Below are 26,387 nucleotides of genomic sequence, written 5' to 3' on the forward strand. Positions count from 1 at the left end.
AAGATGACTTCCCTCTCATGGAGGGAACACAATTTCGGTGGGAAAGGCAAGTGGCTCTTTGGCTCGCCCCCTCACCACGCAGCGTTTATGTTTCTGACTGGAAAATTGGGGTGGGGGGCACATTTATGATATGGTTTTGGTGCAACAAAACCGACCAAGCAACATGTGGCACTTTAAAGAACCGACACATTTCATTCGACAGCACTGTTGCTTCTGTATCCTCACACAACTCAAACAAATAAATAACTATATTCTACTCTGTTGTCAAGACAAGCAGCACAAGAAGAACATTTAGCATCAGTCAGAGTGGTATTTGTTCATGTTTAGTATTTGCATACTTATTGTTTTACTTTTAATATCGTCTTTTAATGATGTAAGCTGCCTCTTTATACAGTACTCCTTGTTCTTAGCTTTAAATATTATCTTTTAATCATATAAACCACCATTGTCTATTTATTTATTTAAGTTATATGCCGCCCACACTACCCAAAGGTCTCTGGGAGCTTACAACAATTTAAATACAGTAAAAAAGATAAAACAATTAAAATGCAATTAAAATACATTGTTTTCAGCTTTAAATATTGTCTCAGCAGACAGCTTGACGGGCTAGTGAGGTGGGGATCGCTTATGGACTTGTCTGTATGCATGCAGCTTTTCTCAACAGGAAGGATCCTGGCCCTCTGACTTTAAGGAGTTTTTAGCCGGTTGGTTCATTTCTCACAGGTAGCTGTTGTCTGTTTCATTTTTTTCCAACAGCGCCCCACTCAGGAACATGGGAAGTAAGTAAAAAGCATATCTCTCTGTACAGGTGCAGAGCCCACTTCACAACGGAGTAATTAAACCCATCTTACATTCATTTGGAATTGGCAGACAAGGTTTCTCACAGGCAGTTCTTGGGCTCTAAGACATCTTATACCACAAATGACCCTGGAGCCTGTTCTGTCCTGAATAGCAAGCAGCCTCAATGAATAAAAAGGGGGGGGGGGAGAATGAGTTGCTTAATAAATATGGATTACCATGACATCAAACACAGAGACTGTTTTGTTTCTAATGTAGTGTGTGTGTGTGTGTATAAATATATATTTTTTTGAGAAGCTAAATCCGATTTCCCGTTCACTTACTGTCCTTGTTCCTGGCAGATTTATTCCCTTGAAGAGAGGGTAGTTGCCTCCGCTGCTGCTATTAGATGTGAGAATGAAGGTATTTAGGATCTGATCCTGCAAGGTGCCTCAAGGCTCTTAATGCTGCTTTCTGTTGGCAGCTGGGAGTGCTCAGTCCTTGATAAGGGTGGAGAAAAACATGGGAGGGAGCGAGGGAGGAAACCAAAGGAAAGAGTGGAGCCTTGGTCCAAAGATGATGGACTCTGTGACTGACCAGGGACACTTATTAGCCTTTTGGGACTAATAAGGTTGAACCTGAGGTTGGTGTGTGACCATCTGGAATAAGCGTGGCTCTCTCTTTCCTTTTCTCTCTGCCTTTTATGGCAGCCGTGATAGGCTGGAAAGCGGATTGGGAGATAGAAGGGAAAGCGGCTGTGGGAGGGAGTGCCAGAAGAGGAGGGGTGCCATGAAACGGGCATTACCTGCAAGGTTTAATGGTTGGCAGATGGGTAGGAACCGGGTTTTTTTTAACTGATGAAGGTCCAAGTTTTAATTAAGCAGACGGTGAGTTGAAAGGCACAGCAGTTTGTGTTTTGCGGCTGTGTTTATTCTGAACGGATGAAACAGAAGTATTAAAAGCTAGCCTCTTGGACTGAGTGGTAGTTGTATCTTATTTCATGTATATACTGCCTCGTCGCCATCTAAGTTACCTTAAAGCCCTCATATGGTAAATCATCCCACGTCCGTAGCTCAGAAAGGTGTCTATGTTGAGATTTTGGTAATCTGTAAATATATTTTTATTTGTTTGTGTGCACCATTTGCATGATATCTGATGGAGAAAACCAGAGTTTGGATGGCTTTCAACATAAATATAAAAACACTAAAAATACAACTGCCAAAGAGCTCACTGTGAAATGAATCTCTTCGTCTTAAGGGCGCTGTCAGCCTTCTTTCTGCTTCCGTTGTGCATAATGAAACAAGCTAACATCTCCATCTTGGTTGCAGGTTGATTAAGGCTGCCGTCCTAGACTCACTTGGGTAGTAAACTGCTAATTTTCATGGTCTTTCTTTTGAGTAGGGACTTGCAGGATTGGGCTTTCATTGGTTAAATGGAGATAAGCTAGCAGTTCTTGATAATGGGAGCCAAATAATGATCGGGAAACACTAGATGTGGCAGCAGTGTTGAACCTACAGATCTGAAACACTGCCAGGAGCCCACATAAGACTAGGTTCTAGGCATGATGTACCTTTTTTTAATGCAATTGATGGGGCCAAAAATGTAAATTTTGACAGATATCCAGGTGACTTTGCAGCAGACCTAAAAATCTAAATGTTGGCAAAGCAACCAGGCAACCAGACATGAATGTAACTGGCTTCATTCCACAGTTTCCTAACCACCGAAGACAACAGAGAGGCTGTTGAATGGAACACCAGGCTTACTCTTCGTTCTTGGGCAGGTCACCTACTAAAGAGGGAGGGTGTAATTACTGCCCCTAAGGCTGTACTAAAAGCATTCATTTTTCATCTTTAGGCTTTTCACGCTTCAGCTGTAGAGGAGGTGTGTGGAAAAGCCGCTTGATAGATTGTGAAGCCGGGCGAGGCAGCGGTATTGATCCCTGTTCTGGTCGTACACCAAGGATCTCTTCTCTGGCCAAGTACAGAGCTTGGGGGAATCTTGGCTGAAAGCGGTGGTTCTCAAATGTTCTGCCCTTAAGGAGCCCTTGTTGGGTTGAATGATTGGATGCACAACTACTGTACTGCACATTTTGCCAAGGATGCTGAGAGGAGCACATAGAGTTCTCATGGGAGGCGAACGGAAACCTAGCCGGCCTTCAGTTTGGGACGGACACGTTTTGGAGTCTGTCTTGGATTCCTGTTAATGTTTAACCCTCTCGGTGGGTCATCTCTGGTCCTGGAACTCGTCACAGCGGCATTGGGTTTTGTTTTGTTCTTTTTAGGTAGTAGTTAGCTGTTCTAAACTGGAACGGTGGCCTCGATAGCTCAGTGGACTTTGATTCCCCCACCGGGAGAAGAGCCAGCCTGGGTGGCCTTGGGCCAGCTGTGCAGTCCCAAGGCTGCCCCCTAGAGGAAGAGAATGGGAAGCCACTCCTGAATATTCTCTACCTAGAAAACCCTGGGAAGGGTCACCATAAATTGACTGGCCGGCACATGATTGATCTAAAGTGGAATAGAGAAGCTTGCAGTTTGCTCAGTTTATGAGTAAAAAGGGCAAGAGAAACACCTGAAAACAATAAATGAATTTTAAAAATGCATATCTCTCTCTCTCTCTCTCTCTCTCTCTCTCTGCTTTTATTTCAGGGGGCATCAATGCACAAGCTTACTATTATTTAAGCAGCCTGCAGCGACCACTTGGGGCTTGCTTTTCTGACCACACCAAAAGGCTGCTTGGATTTCAACATGCTTATAAAGGAGTATCGGATTCCTCTTCCCATGAGCGTGGACGAGTATAGAATTGCCCAGCTGTACATGATACAGGTTGGTAAAGACATATTTGTTGACATGCTGATCCCTAAGAAAAGAGGGTGTCAGATAATTAAAATGACACATCTTTTCTTTGAGCCAATGTGTATTTGGAGCATGCCAGCTTCTGAGTTACACAGCTCTCTTGTATTACCTCTTTGCAGAGATCATTAACTGCGTGTGTAAATGGGTAGCTGGATTTCAAAGAACACCCAACCCCAGTTTAGCATGCTGCTTCTTAAGGAGTGTAATGTTTATTCTCACAGGGCTTTGCCCAAAGCTGTTTTGCTTTAGGGAAATGTGCAACAATTATTTCCTCTTAATTTTCTCTTCCACATTTAAATAGATGTTTAAATTAAAAAAACATGCTCGCAGGGAAAAAAGCACATGAGCTATGAAAAATTTAACAACCTCTATATTAAAAAAGGGAAGAAACAGGGTGGAGAGATATTCATTAAGTGGTGCTTTGAATGTTTTCTGTGCGAAAACTCCCTAAGCTTTTGGAATATCTCACTTGCAATAGATCTAATTTGTGGGGATGTGTAGTTGGTGGCAACCGGCAAAATATATTCCCAACAGAGGTTAACTTGGTCTTATGTCAGGGTTAGCCTCATATCTTTTGTTGCCTGAGGCAGAACAGCTAATGACTCTGAGGTGAGGGGTACAAAGCCAGGCAAGTTATCTGCGCCCTTGAGAATGAAAATCTCAAAAGCACCTTTGGACATTTCTGGCAGTAAGATTACAATAATCACCAGTCAAGGAACTAACAACTTAATGCCTTTTCCTGATACTGAAAATACCCTGCCTGAGGCAGCTTCTTCACTTTGCCTAATGATAGGACCAACCCTGCCTTACATGCAAATAGTATAGTAGAGACTTAACTTGTATTTATTTTAAAAGGTAAAATAATTTCAGAAAGCGTCAATTTTGAGAAGAGTGAAATGCAGGGGAGCCCGTCTTTCCCACCCAATAGATTTTCAGATCCAGTCTCTCTCTCTCCGGTTTCTAATTCCCTTTCTAAATTGACCCAGTTCCTGTCTCTCTCCAGTTCAACCCAGATCGTCCCAACATATGTACATGCACACAAGTGTTTGCAAACTGTTTGGGTTATCTTTGTAGGATTTAAAGTGGAGAAATAACAAACAATGCAAAAGGTTTAGGGGCACCCCACTTTCTTCTCTTTTCTAAATTTCCATTTTCCCAAAATATTTCACCCTTTCGTAGCTCCAGAACCTGATGGGGACCAGGGAGAAAACCCCACACACCATTATTTTGTTCACTGGATACAGTTTGCACACTGCCCATTCATCATTAGTTACCATGGTGTCATCACCAGCATATTTTAACCCTGCACATATTCTTCCAGGCTGCTGTAGGGCTGGCCTTAGACACAGTGCTCTGCCCAATTAAGACCCAGAGGGTGGTATCCTGAGGGTAATACCTTCTCTGCCAGCACAAAAAAATTCTGGGATGTTGCCGTTTCATGACCTATTTCTGGCTGGTGTGGATTTATCCTAGGCTGGCCTTTCTCGCTTCATGCATATATGAACAGAAAGGAGTCTGGTCTAACGGTGGAGTTGGGTTATACGTTCATTCTTCTCCTCTGCAGCCAGAGGTGGGAGGTTCACTGGCTTTCTTGGCAAGGCTCGCCTTAATAAATCACACTGAATTTCTGACTTTTCATGCACGTTCCTCCTTTTTGGAATCCCCTGCTGAGGTTTTGAATGCCAAAAGCCGAGGTTGGATTAACTGAAGCTTCTGAACCATTCGTCAGCGCCTCTCTCACCCTTCCCACTTCTCTTTCATCACCTTGGCTGCCTGCCATTTGGGCGGTTTGCCGTTCTGCAACAAACACATAAAAGCCTCCGTCAATTAGTATTAATTTTGCATTACGGCAGCGGACTTAATGTACCCTCGATCTGCTTGCAGAGATGCAGATCTGAACTGGAGTTGCTTTTCTTTATTAGATTTGAAACTCCACCGATAACCACATTTTCCGTCAGGTGTCTTTCTAATGGGGATGCATACGGTTGTTGGAGAATTTGGTTTGGTTCATAGCTTCAGATCCATCCTTGGCAATGGCGCGTTTCGAACACACGCTTGTGTTCTTTAATGTATATTTTATAAATCATAAATGAATCTGTGTTGTGAAGTTAATATGCTTCTGCAGAACAGCTGAAATATTGAAAGAACTGAACACAAGCAGTCCTTCAAAAAAGCAGCTAATAAAAATGGGCAAAAATGGTTAAATTAACCAGAAACTTGTAAAAGCAAATAGGTTTCTTTGACAAGGTAGGTTAACAGTAAAGGCTAGCAAGAGGGCGACCTGGTGAGCTTTTCGCTTTTGCTGTGTAGTTGGTGCTACAGAAATGTCAAAAATAGTTTTTTTAATAGTATAGTAATATTCCTAAACATGCATTTGGCTTGTTAGTTCTTATGCAAGGCTAGGTGCCTTTGAGTGGCCTTTGCTCCTTAGACCTCCTGTTGTCCACAGTGTTCACAAACATCACTGCGTTGTTTGATCGGCACAGTTAGAGGTGGACTTTTGGGTAGATTCTAGCACAGACAGGCATTGTAATATATATAATGCAGTGATATAGAGACTGGAATGACTCCCGCCCGACCTGCATTTTAGTCATGCAACCTGAATGGTAGCTGACAAATAAGAACAGGAAGTAAAAGCTGCATCTGTTAAGCCTCCTGTGCCAGTTGAAGTGATGAGCTTGTGTTTTGTGGAGTGTTTCTTTTCTCCCCCCCCTTTTTTTTTTAAATCTTCTTTTTTGTAACAGTTTACATTGGGAGGGAGTATGAGCAGGCAGCTTTCCTAAAAGCTTCAATGCAAAACCAGGTGTTTCCTTTGTGTTCGTTCCTGGAAGCCAGGAAGCGAGCTGTGGTTTCAGGGCACAGGTTTCACTTCCCCGCTGCTCCAGAGAGGAATACATTATCTTCAATTATCTGGACCATTGTAGGCGATGGTCTGAATCAGAGAGGGTAAAAAAAAAAAAAATCTGTGATTTTTAAAATCAGATTTATTTACGTCAAATTTATCTAAACTGATTTTTTTTTTCAATTTAATTCATAAAATAAAAATCCATTTTAAATCAAATCCACCCTGAATGTATGGCGGCTCCTTCTGACAAGAAAGCAAATATAAACATGCCTTCTCCATGCTTTCCCCCTAACATCTGGCTGGGTGATTCTGCTAGTTGTAATCTAATTCCTCCAAGTTCTAATCCCAATATTCTGCATTTGATTGGCCATGAGATAGACCATCAGGGCTTAAGAAGAGTTTTGTGTGTTTAGGTCGGTGATGAATATCTCTTACAGCCTCCTCTCTGACTTCTTTTCTCAGGCTGCTGAATTTGTGATTCAGTAGCCTTCCACCATCATCATGGTGAAATGGATAGTAAAAAGCCACAGGATGAGATGTGGCCAAGATTGAAAGCTTTTAATTGATTAATGGCTGCAATTACTTCATTTTTTTATAGTCAGGGATGTAATATTGCCCATCTAGATTGGCTGGCAATGTCCTGATACAAGCTAAATTGCAGTGCCAAGTCTTCCAAAGCAATACATTTGAAAGCACTTTATAAATATAAATAATTCGAAAATGTGCCAGTTTAGAAATGAATCTTCTTTCCTGTCAAAACAAGCCTACTACTTACCTTTAGAAGGGGACCTGCGATTTCAAGGGGCACAATTTCCTTCCTGTAAGAATAAATCATTGGCCTTCTGAATTCATATTTGTCTTCTAGTCCTCAGAAAGCTTAGATGACGCTACATCTGGGTTAGAGGTCAAGTCGATGCTCTGAAACATTTTTTGGCCACGAGTTATGGTGAGATGGAAAAATCGTATGCGTCTTTGGCAGAAGCAAGGCCTAGTTTATCAGAGTCAAAATACTTTCATCCTTGTCAACCCACTTCTTCTTTTAGTAATTGTGAGTGTTGGAGGAGTTATCTCTCCAAGCATTTGGTGACCGGTGTTGTCTCAAAAGGTTCATTCCTCTTTTGTGTGTGTGTGTGCGCTTTCTGTTTTATGAATGCTGATGAAGCAAGAAAGCAGTTGATCTTTTTGGTATGCTTGGCCATCTGGAGAACACACAGCGTTTCTCTTCTGTTTTGGAAGCAGCAGGAGTTATGTAATTGGGGCTCTTCATTTTAATTTTTTTTTAAACGAAGGATCTGCTATTTGGTGCAAATTTCTGCAAATATTTGCTTTAGAAAATGAAAAAAACAAAACAGCTCCGTTTTCTCATTGTTATGAAGTTTGATCTGGAAGAAAATAGGCATTTTGTCATTTACATATTCTGTTGATTTTAGGAGGAGGTTGAAGCTAATCAATTGTTATAGACATGTCTGTAAGAGGACCCCAATATGCCATATGTTCACAAGCAAAAAGTAGCTGGGCTGCAGTTTATAAGAGAGGAATGACTGGGAAAGCTTAAGCATCTCTTTCTCCACTTTGCCTGCTTTCTTTTGTTTACATCCCTTCCCTCAGGGAGGCTGCCTTGGAAATGCCAAAGCATCGCTCTACTGCTGTTGCTCTCAGATCCCAGTTTTCGAGGGAAACTAGTTCAAAGTCACCCCCAAACCTGGCCGCCTCTGTTGGCTTCCCTTTCCTTTATAGTTGCGGAAGGAGAAGGCAAGGTCTGGGCAGCTGGGTAAACGTCCTGGCAAAGTCCTCCAGATGCACAGCATAGCGCTGTACTGTATTATGTGACCATCTGTTATGAGTCGCCTGGGAAAGAGCAGCCCCTGAGGTGTTGTTATTAGCAAGCCACCCCTCCTCTCTCTTTCTCCTTTTACACATGCCAGTTGCATTTTCCCCAGGCTCTTCCCTTTTACACGCGACCACTTAGTTTACATTGGCTAGGCTTGCCCCAAACCATCTGCCCACGTTCTGATGGAGAGGTGAGGGAGGGAATGGGGCCATATGGGCTGAGACTGAAAGAACAAGGGTACCTGCAAAGGTCATGTGCGTCATGCAACAGCTGTAGTTCTAATCAGCCTTTCTCGAAGACCATAAAACTGCATCGTTGAGAGGGAAACAAAGGCAGCAATCCAACCTGGCCACCACAGCAAAGAAGGCCTGTCCCCTAATCAGCCTCTGCAGGTCTGTTGTCCTGTCGTTCCAAATATAGCAGCTGATTGGGTATGACATGCCCGTCCCTGGGTCTACCTGTCAGTGCTTAGAAAAGTGCCCCAGTTGGCTTCAGAATTCTGGGACTTGTAGTCGCCAAAAAAGTAATCTTTCCAAGCTCTTCTATCGAATCCAATCTGTCATTTGTATTGTAGACAAATACCAATGGCTGGGGATTGCCTGTTGTCCTCCTGTCTTTTTCAAGCTGATCCAGAGAACCTTTATGTCAGCAAAGCAGGCAGAAGGTGCAGCATGAAGGATAGCTTTTAAAAAGCACCTTGCTTTGGCAGTGACAAGTTGAGCTAAACTTGAATGCCATGCCCAGTTGACATGGATGTGCGGTCTGGCCTAGTTATCTCCTCTATGATTCTTCAGCCTCTGATTCTGAGTCCAGTCCACTGCTAGATTGATGGGATATGACACCTCAAGGCCTACATACAGTCTTCCTTGATGTCCTTCCTTGGTATCTGTAGGAGGACAGAATGCTGTACTGGATGAACTTTTGGTTTGATCCAGTAGAAATTTTTGTATTATTCTTATGTCACTATTATATAGTATCATTCAAGAGAACTGCCCCGCAGTATCTTCTCCCATAAATGTTGTGAGGTAGTTAATGCCTTGTAGATTAAGGTTGATGCCCGAAAGTTAGTGCTACCTGTGCAACACACTGAGCAGGAGGCAAATTGGTCATCTTGGTGACAGACCTGATGTTGTGCAATGAGTGGCAGTTACATACAATTCACAATAGTTGCTTTTATATTTGTATCCATAGCTGTGCATTTGTATAAAGAAATGAATGTTCTGTTTTGTCTCTTGGTGAAGCTTTTCCCCATTTTTGCCAATGTGTCCGAGGTCACTCCATCAACTACAAGAGAATCTGGAATCATCAACCTTTACAAGGTTGCATTCCTGCAGTGAGCAAGGGAATTGGACTCAGTGGCCTTATAGGCCCCTTCCAACTTCATTATTCTACGAATAATTTTATCAAGAACAGCTGTTCACTCATACTCCTGTTGCACGACGGCTAGAACTCTGTCCATCTTAGCCATGTTAATCCTAAACTCCTGTTAGCCCTTTCTGTGGCTCAACCCTAATTTGTTCAAAGTAACCTTCAGATCTCTAAAAATATATGTATAGATCTGATGAGAACAAACTCGGTCGTTACCCTGCGTTGAGCTTAACGACGTGCGCAGATCGTGCCTGTGGTTGCCAGTGACATCATTCAATTTGCTATTAGTACTAACGATCTATGCACTAGGCAGAAGCCTGACCGAAGCTAGCCTGAACCAAATCCATTGGATTGCTGATGCAATCCCATTGCCATGGAAACAGATGCTGGAGCTTAAAGGTATCTGGTATCTATAACATGACGTCGGCTGGACAAACGAAACAAAACCAGACTTGGAATGGCAATAAACCCTAAATGGAGATGAATATGACAGCCAGAAGCACAAGTGGGAAATCCCTTTTAGCCGCTTCTATAACTTCTTTTGATAAATAAGCTACATCTTAAACTCGGATCCATCCATCTGCATTAGGTTATATGGATCAGAGAAACTCTCCTGGAATTAATTTCTAAGGCCGTAGTTTTGTTTTGCTTCACAAATGGTGGCAAGAACTAACAAAGGGATATTGTTGTGGCTAATTTCTCTTAGCTTTCTGGATAGCTCAGAGGTTTAGGCATCTGTCTGCGTTTTTCAAATTATCCCTTCCGTTATTAACTTGGGTCAAAGAAGCATTTTTAAAAAATTAAATAAAAAGATCTGTGTGCCTTTGAAATGCCTAACGAGTCCAAGTGACTATTCTTTTGCTCCTATCAATAATTAAGAGGCATGTATAAATAGGAGTGCCCCTGAGAAATAATGACATATGCTCTGAAATATCGGAAGGACATGCAGCACGCCCCCACCCCAACTTCCCTGAAAGGCATTTTATGCTTTGATCATTCTAAGACATGCAAGGTAATTAAAAAAAAAACAGCTAGGTACAGGCTGAAGCCCTTTTGCTTAGCATAGTAAGTGGCAACTAGAACAGACCCATTGAATCAGACGAACGTAGGGAAGCCTTGACTCCTCAAATCCCCATTGGTTCAATAGGCCTACTCTGGCTGTGGCTTGCTGCGTTAAGCCACAAGGTTTCAGCCTTAGAGATGACTCGTCTTGTCAGTGTTTCTATAAACTTGGCAAAAAACAAAAAAAAACAAAAAAAAAAACCTGCTGGCCTTGCAGAGGGATTGCTTCTGATGAGTAACATTCCAGATTGAATGATTCAAACGGTATCCAGATGTGTCTCGTACTGTGAAAAAGAAGCAGTCCAGATAAAACCAGTAGTCTTGATCACATGTGTGTAGATGTCTGCAGGACCCATGGTGCCATTATGCATGAATCCATTGAGGACCTATTGAAAACCAACCATTTGCTAGTTGCAGGTCATTTTGTCAAAAACGAACAGCGAGAGTTTGCTTTTAGAACTGTGCATAATTACTGTTCCCAGCAAAAGAAATGCCAGGCCTAGCTGTCTGTCATCATCCCTTTTATTAGTACTGTAGTTATTTTGATTAGCTCTTATGGTTGCTACAGGCACATACGTACTGGCTTGGTTTGCTTGAGGTGGGTTGGTTGCTGTTTCACAAAAACATTTTTCACAGTTACTAGACATCAAGGATGCCAGTCCTTGCCTCACTTGTTCTCACCTGGGAGAACCAAGACTGGAGGACATCTTTCAGACCTTGATGAGAATTTGCAGCAAAGACTTCTGGGCAAAACTGCATTAATCTCACAGGTTATGCAGTCAGCACAGCTAAGCTACAGTAGCTGCTCCCGTACAGCATGGGCGTGAAAAGAAGAAGAAGCATAGGATGGGTTGTTTGTAGCTTTCGGTTCAGGCAGGCAGCCAGTCTTTGTGTGCTTTGCTTCAGAAGGGAACAGTTTTGTGTGGACACTTGGCACAGATTGTGGAACTCTTGACAAAAAGGCCCTTGTTTCATTTTTTTAAAAAAACTGGAAGTAAAAGCTCTGTGGGAATTCATTATCAGCAAGCTGTTTTTGATGCACAACCAGTTGGCGATTTTCTTTGCTACTGGATCCTGAGTAGGTGGTTGAAAAAGAGCAAGTCAAAAGTTCTTATTGGGAGAGGACGAGATGCTATTTCATTTCAATTGGTTTTTTATTCTGCTTTCCAAGCGATACTCCCTGTACCAAATGATTTCTATATCATGTAGAGCCGGGCTGGTAAATCTCAGGGCATCATCCAAGTAAAAAGTATATAGTCACCTTTCCTAGACTGGTCTGGAGTTGCTCAGTGTTTAGATGGAAGGCTACCTGGGAAGGCCATCTACATTTCCTTGAGTTTCGTGGTGGAAATAAAATTGGAGATATAAACGTGCTAAATAAGTCAACAGATGGGCAGGAAAGCTATAAAAGCAGCCCAAGCCTCTCTGAATGTAACTCCTCTCTGGTTTCCTAACCAGACTAAAGATGATGTAATGCTACATAATGCGCTGCCCATTTGTCTAGGTGTTTTGGAAACTAAGTTGCATCAAATTAGCAATTAGATAAGTGGTAGGTTAGTTCTGTTGTCTCCTAATTGTAGGATAGCTGAAAGAAGTCGGTGTGAAGTTCTGGTAACTGGATTTATTTTCCATTTGTTAAGTTGTTTTTAACACGTATCTGATCAGAAGACGTGCTTTTCAGAGCAGTACGATTTGTTTTCCTAAAACTGTTGTGGAAAAATACTTTTGTTGACATAACTTAAGATGTCTCTAAATCTTTCTAGGGAGTTCTGCTTCCCTGTGATTTAAACTTTTGTGTTGCTTCCTTCCTTTGTGTTCACCTTGCCAGAATTTCATTGTCTTTTTTTTTCCCCTCCTGCCTAGCTCATGGGCTGATTTAAGTTCATTTCAAAATATGCCCCCGAGAACATAAGGAGTTACTGTTACCCTGTACTGGGTCAATTTGTTGTCCAACCTGTGTTCAGTTCCATCAACTTCGAGTGGCCAGAATTTTTCAATATCCCACCACGTAATCTTTTATTTATTGATATAAGGCAGAAATGTCAGAGTCTGAGTTTCAAACCTTTTATGCACGACCTTCTGCTGCTAAGCAGTTTGCCTCTCTGTTATTTCCAAACTGCTGTGTGATCAGTCCTTGAATATGAAATGCATCAGGCAAAATGGGGTACAGGCTATGAAAGTTTAACCCCAGTAAAACCATTTAATCTTTAAGGTTACCCAAGATTCTTCTTGTTGCTAACAGTTGGCTAGTGTGGCCAGTCCTCTGGAATTACTAAGAGAGAATCCTTCATCTTGAACCCAGACCATAACCTTTAATTAATAGATAAATTATATTACACTGTCTCATGTGGCAAAATTAATACAGTCAGCCTTACTTGCCTCTCTTCATAAATATCGAATCCTGGCTTTTCCTTTATGCTTCACTTCCATCTAGCCTGGACATCGTTCTCTCATGTATTCATATGCAATCACCATGTTTTGTCATTGAGTAATCGCAGTAATAAGTGAGCAAAGTTGACAGGGGCTAGAAATTGCTGTTTGCAATAGGCAGATGTGTGTGTATTGTGCAGAACATATTTCTGTCTTTGGGAGGCAGTGAAGTTTGGGAAGCAAAAATAGGAAACAGGCCCCTTTTAAGCATGCAGAGTTCTTCCTCGTCACTGGGGTCCCCGGCCGTTTTTATTTACCCAGGAGGAAGGGAATGTATGTGTTTGTGCGTGTATCTGTTTGTCGTTCTAGAAGGGGGGAAAAAACCCACATACCTTATGTCAGAAAATAGATCTACCAGAAATGACAGAGTTGGTGGCTGCAAAGTGTAAACACTGCGGCTAGGATCTTGTTGGGCTGAAACTGCTTGCTCTACTGACCAGTGGCTAAAGCATTCTGTTCTTTTCCTGGCCCCCATCATCCTCTCCAGTGTTTAATTGCATTGCTGCTGGGACGAACTTCACACACGTTTGTGCATGTACACACATACAGTTCCTCCCCGAGTCTCGATCTGACGTCCACTCGTTCACAGAATGCATTCTCTTAATCTTCACTCCTGCAACGTACCTGTCAAAAGAGAAGTAACATAGCAACAAGTTTGCCATAATTGCAGTTTTTCGTCAACTGCCCTTAACTGGCTTTATAAAAATGCTGGGATATCAATCTCAGCGTGCAGAATTTTTGAATTTGGGAGCGCTTGCTGCAAAATAAACTCGGGAAGTTATTCCTGTCATCTTTCAGGCTCTCTAGATAGGAAAGCGCTTCCACCGAGCTGTGAGCAAGCAAGCTGTAGATCACCATCTGTGACAGTTGCACCGATGCATAATTTAGGGGTGTGTAGATGTGTTCGGGGAAGCTGCGATTGGCAGCTTTATAAAACCCTAATTGCTCTCCTGCCATTTGCCAGAAGGGCTGGCATAATTCTAGCTTCCCTTCGCTGACCTGCTCATGTAACACTGGCAGGGTGACTGAGGGTGATCTGTTGAGTCTGTAGCTCAGCCTTCTTTTCCCCCCCAGCTGTTGTTCTGTGCCTGCTTAAAATTCTGGGCTTCGAAGTGTCGAGGATGAACGGAGAGAAAAGGTCACCCTACTTTGGTGACATGGGTTGGAATTCTTATTTCCACAACTCCTCTGGCCTGGTCATGCGCTGCGTCATGTCCAGTGTTTGCGCCACTCACTATGCGTTTCATTTCGGTTTAAAGCCTTTTAAAGAGCTGCTGTTCTTGCTAATCATAATGCATCTGCTTCCCTGTGTTGGGTTCAGGCAATGAGCACTACAACACCCATGTGGCTTAGCAACCTTGGGAATGGCACCCCCACATCCGTGGATTCCCCATGACGACTAATCGGAGGCCACTGCTTTTGCATTGGGAGGGATCGGTGTCACGATCTGTCCCCTCGAGTCGCCTCTAGAAAGCCCAGTGTTCTTGGCAACAAGGGGAGAAGTTCTAAAGGGGATGATGAGATGTTCTGTTGCCATACAATATAAGAGGAGTTGGTATGATGGCGGCTTAGACGTAATTTGCCTTTAACATTTCCAGATCTCTCTTGCAATCTGATGGGAGGACCTCTCCCCCTGGGGCCTTCTCTCCTGCTCTTGGATTAGCAACTCTTGAGGTGACCTCTGCTAAGCCTTGGAGGGGGGAGTGGCAGAGACGAGGCGTGGAGCCCTCCCCTCCTCCGTAAGGGTTCGGTTTCGGGGGTGAGTTGTCCTTCCCTTGTCCCTCTGGAGTCACGAGGGGGCATTCCCTGAATTCTTTGCAAGAGGCCCAGATGCCATGCCTTGCAGATTGCTGGCAGAGATGTGGGTACAGAGGAGATTTCCAAAGAATGAAAGAGTGTTTTATCTCAACCGCAGTGGCTTACAAGAGAGGGATTCCAGTATTGGCACTCACGAAAATGTTTACAGCTCCTTCCTTGCTACCATTGTCTAGTGTGACTCATGTAAGGAAACTGCATACAGTGGTGCCTCGCTTAATGATTTTAATTGGTTCCAAAAAAATCATCACTATGGGAAAACATCGCTAAGCGAAACGCGGTTTCCCATAGAAATGCATTGAAAACCGGATAATCCATTCCAATGGGAACGGATTGCCATCCTTAAGCGAAAATTGCCATAGGAAACATCGCTAAGCGAAACACGGTTCCCCAGTTGAACTGCATTGAAACCTATTCAGTGCATCTCAATGGGGGGAAAATTACAACAAATTTAAAAAGAGTCGGAACAAAGTCAAGTTAGTTTAACAAATTAGTTTATTAAGTGCACTTATGATTTCAAGCATTCTAAACATTTTTAAACATATAAAAAACAGCCAACATGAGGCTGTCAAAACCATCATTAAGTGAAACAGGGGGACCCAAACTGTTATCGCTATGCGAAGCATGGTCCCAAACATCGCTATGTGAAAATCACCCATAGGGAATATCGTTAAACGGAGCGCAAGATCGCTCTGAAAAAGTCATCGCTAAGCGAATTCATCACTAAACGAAGCACTCGTTAAGCGAGGCACCACTGTATATTAATGGAGGGCAAGTTAATTCTGTTTCAAATTCACAGCTCTAATGAGGGTGCAGTTCCTAGCCGTTTTCTTGCCTCCTTGCCCTCAGTCAAAGACTCACATCTTCTGTGTGGTATTAATCACTCTTTTTGTTAAATGGGAATTTCTTTTTTTGCTATGTTTTCTTGCTGAAATGTCTTTTTCAGTCCACTAATAACGTTAATCTTGGCCTCGCCTTTAATTCCCTCAGTGGCAGCTTCTCAAGAGCACTTAGGAAATGCAAATCAAAAGTTGGTGGGGATTGAAGAAAAGAACTATGACCTGGGGTTGGATCTAGAGCTGGTCATCCTTCAAGTGAAGTCACTGAAATTCTGGCCAGCTTAGGTTATTCAGGAGGGGCTGGAAGCAGGTCTTCATCACGTTCTTCCTCTCCGCAATGTGAGTAGCCGTGCACGAGTCTCTGCCGGCTTCGAGGAGAACAGTCCTGGCCCTGTGGACTCATCATCTTTGGTGGCGCTGGTTGTTGTTTCAGAAAAAGAGTCGCGAAGAGACATGCGGAGAAGGCAGCGGAGTGGAGATTTTGGAAAACAGACCGTACACAGACGGTCCTGGTGGCAATGGACAGTATACCCATAAAGTATACCATATTGGTATGCATATCCCCAGTTGGTTTCGGTCTATCCTGCCAAAGGCAGCATTAAGAGTCGAAGAGGAATCATGGAACGCGTATCCTTATACAAGGACAAGGTAAATCCCTTCACACCTTTGATATTTCCCTTGGCCATTTAATGCACAGAACGGTTTTTCTAAAATAGACCTTGGCCAGCTAGCTATCACAACAGACCTGGGAAGGAGGTAATGACAATTCCCATTTCATGATGTGGAAAAGCGGGAGGGACCCATTCAGCAACCACCCTCCCTCCTGCGGCTGATTCCTTTCCTCTTGCTTGTACTCATGGCAGGCAGCAAATCTGGAAGACGAAGCAATGGCCGTTCAGCCCAGCATTTTTTTCTTAGCTAGCGGTTTGCTTGTTTTAAGCATTTAGCTGTATCTAACCCTCAAAGCAGCTTTTTTTTCTTTTAGCATAGAGCACTCTCCAAGTCAGCACTTCTAGGGCGGCAAACTTGCCTGATTTTCTTTTTATTTAAAAAATAATATTTTTTTTGCCATGTTCATAATGCCTCGTTCTTCGCCTTATGGAAACCAAGGCATTAATGAATGCTGTGTTTATACCATCAGTTTCTGAGTTTTTTTGTTTTGTTTCTGTTTTCTTTTGAAAGCCTCTGCGTTGATTGTATACAACACCTACAGCGGGTGTCCTTTGGTTTTTTTTAGCACTCTGGTGTGAGGAGACCTTTAATCTCAGCTGCCCTGCTGCTCTCTTTTTTTTTCTTTCCAGGTACACCTGCCCATTTGTGGAAAAATTCTCTATTGATATTGAAACCTATTATATAGCTGACTCAGGAGAGCAAGCCAACGTATTCAACCTTTCCCCCGCAGAGAAAAGGCAGACAGTTATTGGTGAATATTTGTTCCCCCCTCTTCCTGTCTTTTTATCCTCCCTCCTCTGTGTGTGTGTATGTGTTGTGTGTCTCTCTGTGTGGTCCATATATGTCTGTCTGTTTCTCTAAGTTTCTGCCTTCCCCAACCTGGTGTCCTCTAGATGTACACGATTAGAACAATCTTTATCTCCAGCTAGCATGGCTGGAGACGATGGGTTCTGTAGTACATTCAATCAGGAGGATGTCAGGTTGGGGAGGTCTGATTTCTGATACTTCTGTCTCATAGTTATACAATTGTAAATAGTTATACAATTGGCAGAGGACCCGCTTAATGTGCAGAACGTCCTAGAATCAGTCCCGAACATCTTGCATCTTTGCTTTGGAAAAACGTTTATCAATAAGTGGTTGGGAGAAGCCTCTCTGCCTGAGACACTGGAGGGTCAAGATAGACAATATTAACTAGAGGGACCAATGATCTGAGTCACTATAAGACCTGTTAAGAATCCAGGAAGCTACCTTACACCTTACTGTCAGGTCTGACTAGCAGCGGGGGCTCTCCGGGATTCTTTCCTAAATCTACCCGCGTCCCCGAGTGTTGCTTACGGGTCTCCTATTGAGGTACTAACAAGGCCTCACCCTGCAAAGCTTCCAGGATCAAGCAAGATCCAGGGGTGTGTTCAGGGTGGTGCTGTCAGTCTGCATGGCACTGTAGAAAGCAGCATGACCAGAAAAGGAAGTCTGTGTCGTAAGAGGCCCACAATCAGCATTTTTGACAGCAGGAGCCCTTTTTACAACGGTAGGCTAACCAAATCTCTGCCCTGTAGCTTAGACAGTCCCTGTCCCTCATTGTAAAGTACACTTGATTAATGCTGGCATAGCAGTAATGCCTTTGCTCATTCCATGTATTGTGCGCGACAGTGGTGTGTATGCACACAGGCCGCTTCATTTTGACCCAGTAGAGCACTTAATTCTTTGAGAAAATTAACAGAGAGGTTGAAATTCATTTTCAGTCTGAAATTTAAGTGCCCCCCGACACCAATTCCTACGTACAGCTTTATTTTAAGAGAATTGTTAATTAGTTCTGCTACATTTGTGAATCCCCCCCATTGCCTTATTAAGGTGTTTGTTAAACAAGATTTTAAAAGGAAGAACATTCCAGCTGCAAGACACATTTAGTGTGACACTAGCAACCAAAATAATATAGCTGCACTTTCAGTTTTGTGCCATGCTGCCTGTGGATGATGGGAGCTGTGATCCAACACATCTGGAGGGCCCCAGATTGGAAAAGACTATTCAAACGTCAGGCGGCTGCTCCTATACTCTATGCACTGGTGTAAATGGAGAGCCCATAGCACACACAAGGAACCAATATAGAGAACTGTAAGCGATAGCCATGGTGGACGGTGCCTATGTTTCATCCACGTTGTCTGCTTGACACATATAACAGAGACGCCTGGGGAAGGCTGGTTTGAATTTGCTCTGGGCTTCGTAGCCATATTTGAAAATGGCCAATTAAAATTCTATTATGGATAAAAATGCTGGAGCATAGCATTGTTCAGAAGAGATGCTGGAGTCATGTCCCAGAGGAAGGTCCCTCCTGGCCATCTTAGTCAAAACGGCACAGCTGCTTGGGGCAAAGATTCTGTTTGTGGCTTTGCCAGAGAGAGAAAACTCCGCCAACCTCTGACACGCTCGTATAAACTGTTTAAACGCCAGCACTTTTAGTCTAAACATTAAGAAGCTAAGAAAGTTATAGTGCTGCGGTTATCAACAAAGCAAAATTTAAGAAAGCATTATCTGGGGTTTACCTTCATATTGTTTTAATGATGTGTTTCAACTTCTTTCACCCCACCGCCAAATTAGATCCTATTGATATCGTTAAAGATCCCATCCCTCCACACGAATACAAGTCGGAGGAGGATCCCAAGCTGTATAAATCAGTGAAGACTACAAGGGGACCTCTTTCAGAAGACTGGATCAAAGAGCTCAAGAACAACCCTGGGAAAAAGCCTATCATGTGTGCCTACAAGCTGTGCAAAGTGGAATTCAGATACTGGGGCATGCAGTCTAAAATTGAACGCTTCATTCACGATGTAGGTGAGTATTTGACACCGTGCTCCTTTTCTGAGCTGTGGGTACTTGACTCAGCGACTGTTAAGGCAAATTTTTAAAGAATTAAGCCATATATGTGGAAAATGAATTTGACCAAACTCCGGGGGGCAGTGGAAGATAGGAGGGCCTGGTGTGCTCTGGTCCATGGGGTCACAAAGAGTTGGACACGACTTAACGACTAAACAACAACAACAATTATTGGTAGATGGTAATAAAGGAAGGAATCTGATTAATCACAGCAGTCTGCATAACAGAACTCTTGCCACTGTCAATATTCGTGATATATTTGTTCCATACCCTGTTCCTTTCTCATAGGAGCTCAGAACAGCTAACGGCTTGCATAAAAGCACACCGTGAAAATTAAAAAATTGCAAAAGCCATAGATTACAGATGTTTAAAGCTATCAAATAGACCTGACCTCACTTGTGTTAAAAAAAGACACTCTCTCTTCAGTTTCACCCTGCAGATTATTTCTTTCACATCTCTCTCATCTCCCCCACTCCATAACTTGGTGCTCTTTCATCTTGTTCCAGCTTAACAGAAGAGTCTGGAAAATGTGAACTGGAAGCTGATAATCCGTGCACCCAACTGGGGTTTTGAGACAAGCAGCCTGAGTTGTAATTCACTCACTTATTTAAGCTGGGAAGTCAGTGGTACCCTTGCAAAATAGCATGTTTTTCTTACCATTTCAGAGGTATTTTGAGTGATAGAAACTTCCAAACCAAACAACAATAACAAGCCTAAAGCAGGATGTCAGACGCAGTGTTTGGACACAGATTTAGGGTATATTAAAGAGGTATTAAGAAATATGTACACTTTTCCAGAATTGTGGAGTGAAGAATCTGCCAATGAGCAGGAGAAAAATAGTGAAGTTCAGTATCTGGAGCGGTGTTGGGCAGCAATGAATGGATGGCAAGAATCTGGATGCCTTTGCGGTGCCTCCGTTCTTACTGAGTTATCTGCTGGCTCGCTAGTTTCCTTCTTTTGCCTTTTTCTCTCTAGGCTTGCGGAAAGTCATGGTAAGAGCGCACCGGCAGGCTTGGTGCTGGCAGGATGAGTGGTACGGCCTTACCATTGAAGATATCCGGCAGCTGGAGAAGGAAGCTCAGCTGATGTTGGCACAGAAGATGGCTCAGTACAGCTTTAATGAAAACGAACCAGAACAGCACCTTCCCAAAGATTCCCTGGGCGAGAACGACGTGGAAACAAAGGCCATAACTCCAGCCACCGAAGCAGTGGATGCTCCTAGCAATATCGGCGAAGCCATGTCGGGGCGAGTCCTTACCAAGCAGTGGTCAACGTCTTCCAAGTCCTCTTCGAAACGAGGAGGTGAGTCGTGCTTGGGTTGAAAGTCTAGAAAGAAAGGCAGAATGTGGCTAACCCTCTCCCGATCGTGAAAGGCAAAAAAGACTGCGGCTGGCTAGCTCAGCGGTTTAGGTCTCTCTGGCTTCAGAGCCAAAGGCTGGGAGTTCGATCCCCCCCCCACTGGGCCTCCTGCAAGGGAAGTCAGCCTGGGTGGCCTTGGGCCAGCGGCACAGTCCCAGAACTGCCCCCAGAAGGAGGAGGGAAGGGTAAGCCACTTCGAAATGTTTGCTACTTGGAAAACTCCCAAAAGGGTGGCCATAAATCAGAATATGACTTAATGACCCTTGATGATGATTATTATTATGTAATGTAAGACTGAAGAGGTGACACCATGGAGATCACCATGCTAAAGAGTCCGATAGCATAGGAGAAATGTGTCATCCTTGCTTTCTCTCTCTGCATCATCAAACTCTGATGAGGCCTGCCATTAATGGGTTCCCTCTCTGGGTGCTGTTGTTGGCTGGTTTGGGGGGAACGTGCTCCACACCCATTTTGGCCAACAGCCCAGCTCCTTCACAATCAATGAAAAGAAATATCCTACTGAAAGGAAGAAAACTGACACTCCCAGAAGTCTCCAAGGAGTGTGATTCACCCTTAAAGCAAAGTGCATGATCTATTTGTGCTTTGTTTTCTGTTAAAAAACAAGTTGTTTTTTTTAAAGGGCAAATTATCTTTTAGTCACTTCTGGTTTTGGCAGAAGAGGTAATTCAGTCTGCACTGGGAGTGGGAATTGACTGCTGGACCTGCCCGTTGCTTCCTTCATCCTTGCATAATTTGCCCTGTCACATTCTCCTGCTGTATTTTAGTTTCTCCCAGGCAATTCCCTCTGCTGACTTGAATCTCTTGCTGGCATTCTTCTAGCATTTTAGCATAACTTGAAACACTTTTTCTGAAGGGTATTAATCAAGCCCGGGGAAAATACCGTATCAGCCTTTCATACCTGGCCTTTATGCTAGTACAGTTATCTTGACTTCCTTAAAATTATCTTACGAATTTCAGTTAAGCTCATGCCAAGAATTCTCAGTTAGGTGATGCTCGGCCAGCCCTTCTGTGGCCCACAGAACTAGAGTCCCCAGCGTAAAAGATATTGACTGTATAAAGCAATGCTTCTGTATTGTTGGCGTCCTTTATGATTAGGCTAAACAATATCCTGGAAGAGGCAGGATTTCAATCCAGGTCTCCGGAGGCCAGCTCTTAATCCACTGGGGTTGTCTCTCTAAAATACACCCGCTTTGGAGCACCCAAATGGCCTCTTCCAATGCCGTTGTGTTGTGACCAAGAAGGAACTTTGCTGAATTTCCACTCCTGCAGATGGAATTGCTGCAGCAGCACGGGAATATTTTGCCCATGGAAATGTTGCAGTTGGCCATTCCTTCAAAATTGTCCTGCTAGTTCAGTAGCAGGTAGTTGTGAAGAAACATTATCGACCCCGTTAACTGATAAGAGAATAAATACTTAATAGGTTTACAAGCCGGAGGTGTTTTATTCCTTTTTTAAAAGCTTGCAGGCTAAGAAAATTGTCAGCTGATTAGGTTTCCTCTACTGTGATCTTCTATTCTAAACCTTGTTTCACTGGAGACACATCATGTATTTTTCATAGAAGGAAGGGTGATCCTGATAGTTGCCATCATTCCCTGTTGTGTAAGAACTGATCTCTTGCTTCTCTGCAATGTCTGGTGGAACCGATGTTCTGAACGCTACAGAAATACACAGACCACAGCCCTGGGATCGTAGTAGGACTTCGCCACTGCTTGACACATCCATCACCTCTCTGAAAGAATACCACGCTCATGTCCATCTCTAATTCTTCCAGGGAGCCCCACGAGCAGGAGCCAAGCCTTAAATGACAACTTTTCAAACTGAGCCTAAAAGTCCACCAGTAACCAGTTCAACGTGTGCTCAAGCCACGGCCACTTGTTTGTATTGCTTCAATTAATCCGTTAGTTTGGATTGTTTGAACAGCAAATACTGAATCGTTCAGAAGTGCTTGTTTTTATGCACGGATGGCCATCTCGATTCAGAAGCACCACCTTTGGAAAGGCATTTAATTCTATCTGAGAGGTACACTAAAAGCAGAAGATGCCTCTTCTGAAATAACGTCCACTCTATAATGCCAGAAAACTTCCTTGCTTTTCCATTATATACAGATTTTACATAGATTTGATCAGCTAGTTAACTGACAAATTGCCAATTTAGAATTAACTGGCTAAGGTTGTTTTGTTTTTTGTTTTTTTTAAATTCAGTGACAGCCTTAGCTGTGTCGCCTCCGAGGTTGACGAAGCAAAGTTCCTAAACTAGCAAAAGGAGTGGGAAGTGTAGGAACACCCGAGGATACAGTGGGAAAATAACATGCTGGTGAGGGTGGAGCTCGAGAAGGGAACAGCAGAAACGCTTAGAGGTTTACCAGGCATGGAAGCCTCTGCTGTGGCATGATGGCTTCAGGGGATGTGCTGTTTCCTAGACTTCTGCATGTCTAGTGAAGGGCCAGATAGAGAATTAGCAGCCTAAAGAGTCTCTAATGTGATTAACGTTCAGATCCTACAGTAACTGAGCCTCCAGAGCAGTGGTTCTCAACATTTGGTAACTCAGGTGTTCTTGGACTGCATTTCCCAGAAGCCTTCACTGCTAGCTTTGCTGGCCAGGATTTCTGGGAGTAGCAGTCCGGCAATACCTGAGAACCCAAGACTGGGAAGCATTACTCTAGAGGAAGGGAGAGACAAAGAGCGTTAGTCGGTTGCAGCAAAACCTGCAAAGGATCTTGTGGCAAATAAAATAAAATTAGTTTCGGTCAATCAATCAGTCAGTCAATCAGAGATGACCCATGTGAAGGCTGGTATAACGCCAATGTCTCCAGTCCACAAACCCTTGCACGCATCAGGCTGCTTGTACGTAGCTGCGTGGCAGGACCTTTACACATTTAAAGCTCAGCCTTGAATATGTGGGAGGAGCCGAGGGAGAACGAAGGTGAAAGGAGGAGTCGCTCTCATCCAGTTGGAGTAACACTGGTTTACAAGGCATACAGGAGACTTCCCCATAATTATATTAAAAAGTTGGGTGGAATATTGTATGAAGGTTAGTACAGTACACATGTTTCAACACCTGGAAATCACCTGCACTCACTCCATATGTATTCCACTCTTGACAAAGCTGTACCGCAGGCATCTTGAATTTATCCATCAGCCTTCCGTCGTATTACTACCATGTTTCCCCAATAATAAGACAGGGTCTTATATTAATTTTTGCTCTAAAAAACGCAGTAGGGCTTATTTTTAGGGGATTGTTTTTCCGTGCACAACAACAATCTGCATTTATTCAAGTACAGTCATGTCCTCTTCTTCTGGTTGCTGCATGAGGGTAGAGGGCAGAGTTTCACTTAACTGGGGCTTATTTTTGGGGTAGGGCTTATATGACGAGCATCCTGAAAAATCATACTAGGGCTTATTTTCAGGTTAGGGCTTCTTTTCGGGGAAACGGGTAGTCCCACCAAGAGTTGACCTGTTGGCTGAACTGGGTTTACGTGTGTGTTCAGCAATTGGTTCAGTGCCTCTGCTTAATAATTAAACTATTGAAATATAATAGTCTTGAAGGTTCCACCTGTGTTTGTCTTTGCCTTGTTTCGTTTCTTTGGATTTCTCCTGACGTCCTTGCACAGACCTGCCCGGCTCCCTCTTCTAATACGGCTTAATAACTGGGACTCTCGATAGGGTTCTGGCCCGGATCTGGCTTGTGGGAGAGAAGCGATTTCTGAGAAGGAAGCATCGGGCCACAGAGCTTTTTAAATCTTCCAAGCTGGCTGAGAAGCCGGCGGCTGCCTGTTGGCACGGCATGGTCGCCCTGAGAGAGCAGCTCAGGGTTTTCTGCTGGTTTGGATGGGAAAGCGGCTCTTCTGCCTCTCCCCACCCCACCCCCCGTAGAGCTGTGGTCCCTCCTCTTCTGTCTGAGCGAGACCCCAGTGTAAGCGGAGACCCCCCATTGAAAGCCTGCCTCTATTAGTATCCAGTCTATTTTTAGAAGCTATTATGCGAAAGCTCTTGACGTCAGTCTAGTGTGGTTTAGCCCTGCGTTGTCAGTCTCTCTGTTTTCTTATTCCCCAAGGGCTAGAATGGGATAGTTAGGAGCTACAAAGTGAATTCTGCAGCCATAATTAGCTTTGCGGGAGGGTGGGGGGGAACAGTGGCCTTTCCACAGGCCTATTAATAAAATGGGAATCCAAAAGCCATTGTCCGGCACTTTCGGCTTCCTTCTGGTGTGTCTCAATAATAAATGAGGTTTTATGCCCCTCGTGTCATTTAACACCAGCCCCTGGATGTCTTTTGGGTGGCTCCAAGGGAATTTAATAAGCCTGTGCAGCCTTTTATTAAATTAACGGTAGCTGTGAGCCTTTAGTGTGGATTCTTCGGCATGCTCCCTGTCCCCAGCTTTCATCCAAGCGAAGTTAATGAAACAGGGAAGCCCCATAAGAGGAGTGGGGCTTTGTGGAAGGGTGAGCTCAGCCAGATTTGGGGAGCAGACACTGGAGGTGTCGTCTAAAAATGAAGTTCTCCCGGCTGTGTTTCGGTAATGGAAGAGTCCACTCCTTCTGCAGCTCCAACCTCTTTAGGGCTTAGCCAGCAGTGCATGTTTCTGCCGGTTGGGGGGGGGATATTGTTCTTGTCAGTTCAAGATCGCCACGCCCAAGCGGTTTCCTTGCCTGCAGGGGAAATGGCGTGCCATTCCCTTGGAGACAGTTTTGATCTGAAAAGCTGAGGAAGGCAAACCATTAAGCTGCTTGTAACGCGCCCGCCCCCCCCCAATCTCCCGCCGTGCTTGGTTCTGGATTGCAACATCCCAGGTTGCTGTCCAGGAGAACAACTGGCTGACTAATTTATTGGCGGTGGGAAAGAAATGCACCGTGGAATGCAATGTGTAGTTTTGCTCCTGTTTTGCAAGAAGGCCAAAGGCAGTGGGAGAGGGATTTTTCATTTGTGTACCCCCCCTCCTTCTACCACTAGGGATGCCTTCCCTTGGTTCTGAGGGTTCCCAAAATTCCGGAGCTGGCACTGAACATTGATTGCATCATCCTTCCGTGGACAATACATAGTGCCTAACAATGGACCGCTCCTGTGTGTCTCATTGGTTTGTTGGTTCATCCATTCTGTATCTTGCTGGAGGGAGAGGTCCCTTCTCTTTTCCTTTTTTTTTTGCCACTGGAATTGCACACACAGGAAGCTGCTCCACCTGGAACATGATCGCTGTAGACAAACAACTTGGTTTGTAGACAAGCTACTACAGGAAGCCATAATGTCCTGTCTTAACCGTTTGACTTGAAAATAATTAATGTACAGGACACTTTCTGTAGGTGACACCATGTCCTTCTCTCAGAAATAGCCTTTTCCTCTCCCTTTGCTTTTACTTCCCTTCTGTTCTGCCATATCCAATCTCGAGAAGAGTTCTGTGAGAACTGAAAGCTTGCAGATCCCATTGTGAACTCTGGTTCTTCCCAATAAAAGCGGGTTTTTTTCAGAACTGTCCCTGTGATTTTTTTTTTGGAGAGGAATGTTTACAGTCAGGCAGCTTCCTTTTCTAAACCAAAACGATTTTACACATCCTCCCCATGCTTATAAATAGCTGCCCTTTGAAAAATAGTGACAAAGGCTTGCAGAACGCCGTGCGTGTGGCATCTTGGCACTGGGTTATAAAGAACCATAAAC

General features: G+C 43.7%; 1 protein-coding gene across 10 annotated transcripts in view; it reads left to right on the forward strand.

Annotated features, from left to right (window-relative positions):
• Nucleotides 1–26,387, forward strand: part of PITPNM2 (phosphatidylinositol transfer protein membrane associated 2) — a 105,613-nt gene that overhangs the window by 50,576 nt on the left and 28,650 nt on the right. For 9 of the 10 annotated variants that reach the window (XM_072983239.2, XM_078381760.1, XM_072983245.2 and 6 more), the window contains 5 exons: nucleotides 3,420–3,596; nucleotides 16,250–16,464; nucleotides 17,118–17,239; nucleotides 19,084–19,317; nucleotides 20,335–20,661. In XM_072983239.2, the coding sequence (XP_072839340.2) occupies nucleotides 3,519–3,596; nucleotides 16,250–16,464; nucleotides 17,118–17,239; nucleotides 19,084–19,317; nucleotides 20,335–20,661 (976 nt within the window). In that variant the 5' untranslated portion in view covers nucleotides 3,420–3,518. Of the gene's footprint in view, nucleotides 1–3,419; nucleotides 3,597–16,249; nucleotides 16,465–17,117; nucleotides 17,240–19,083; nucleotides 19,318–20,334; nucleotides 20,662–26,387 lie in introns of those variants that run through there. The other variant, XM_078381763.1, reaches the window with a different exon arrangement.

The sequence above is a fragment of the Pogona vitticeps genome, chromosome 14, assembly GCF_051106095.1.
Source record: "Pogona vitticeps strain Pit_001003342236 chromosome 14, PviZW2.1, whole genome shotgun sequence".
NCBI classification, from domain to species: Eukaryota; Metazoa; Chordata; class Lepidosauria; order Squamata; family Agamidae; genus Pogona; species Pogona vitticeps.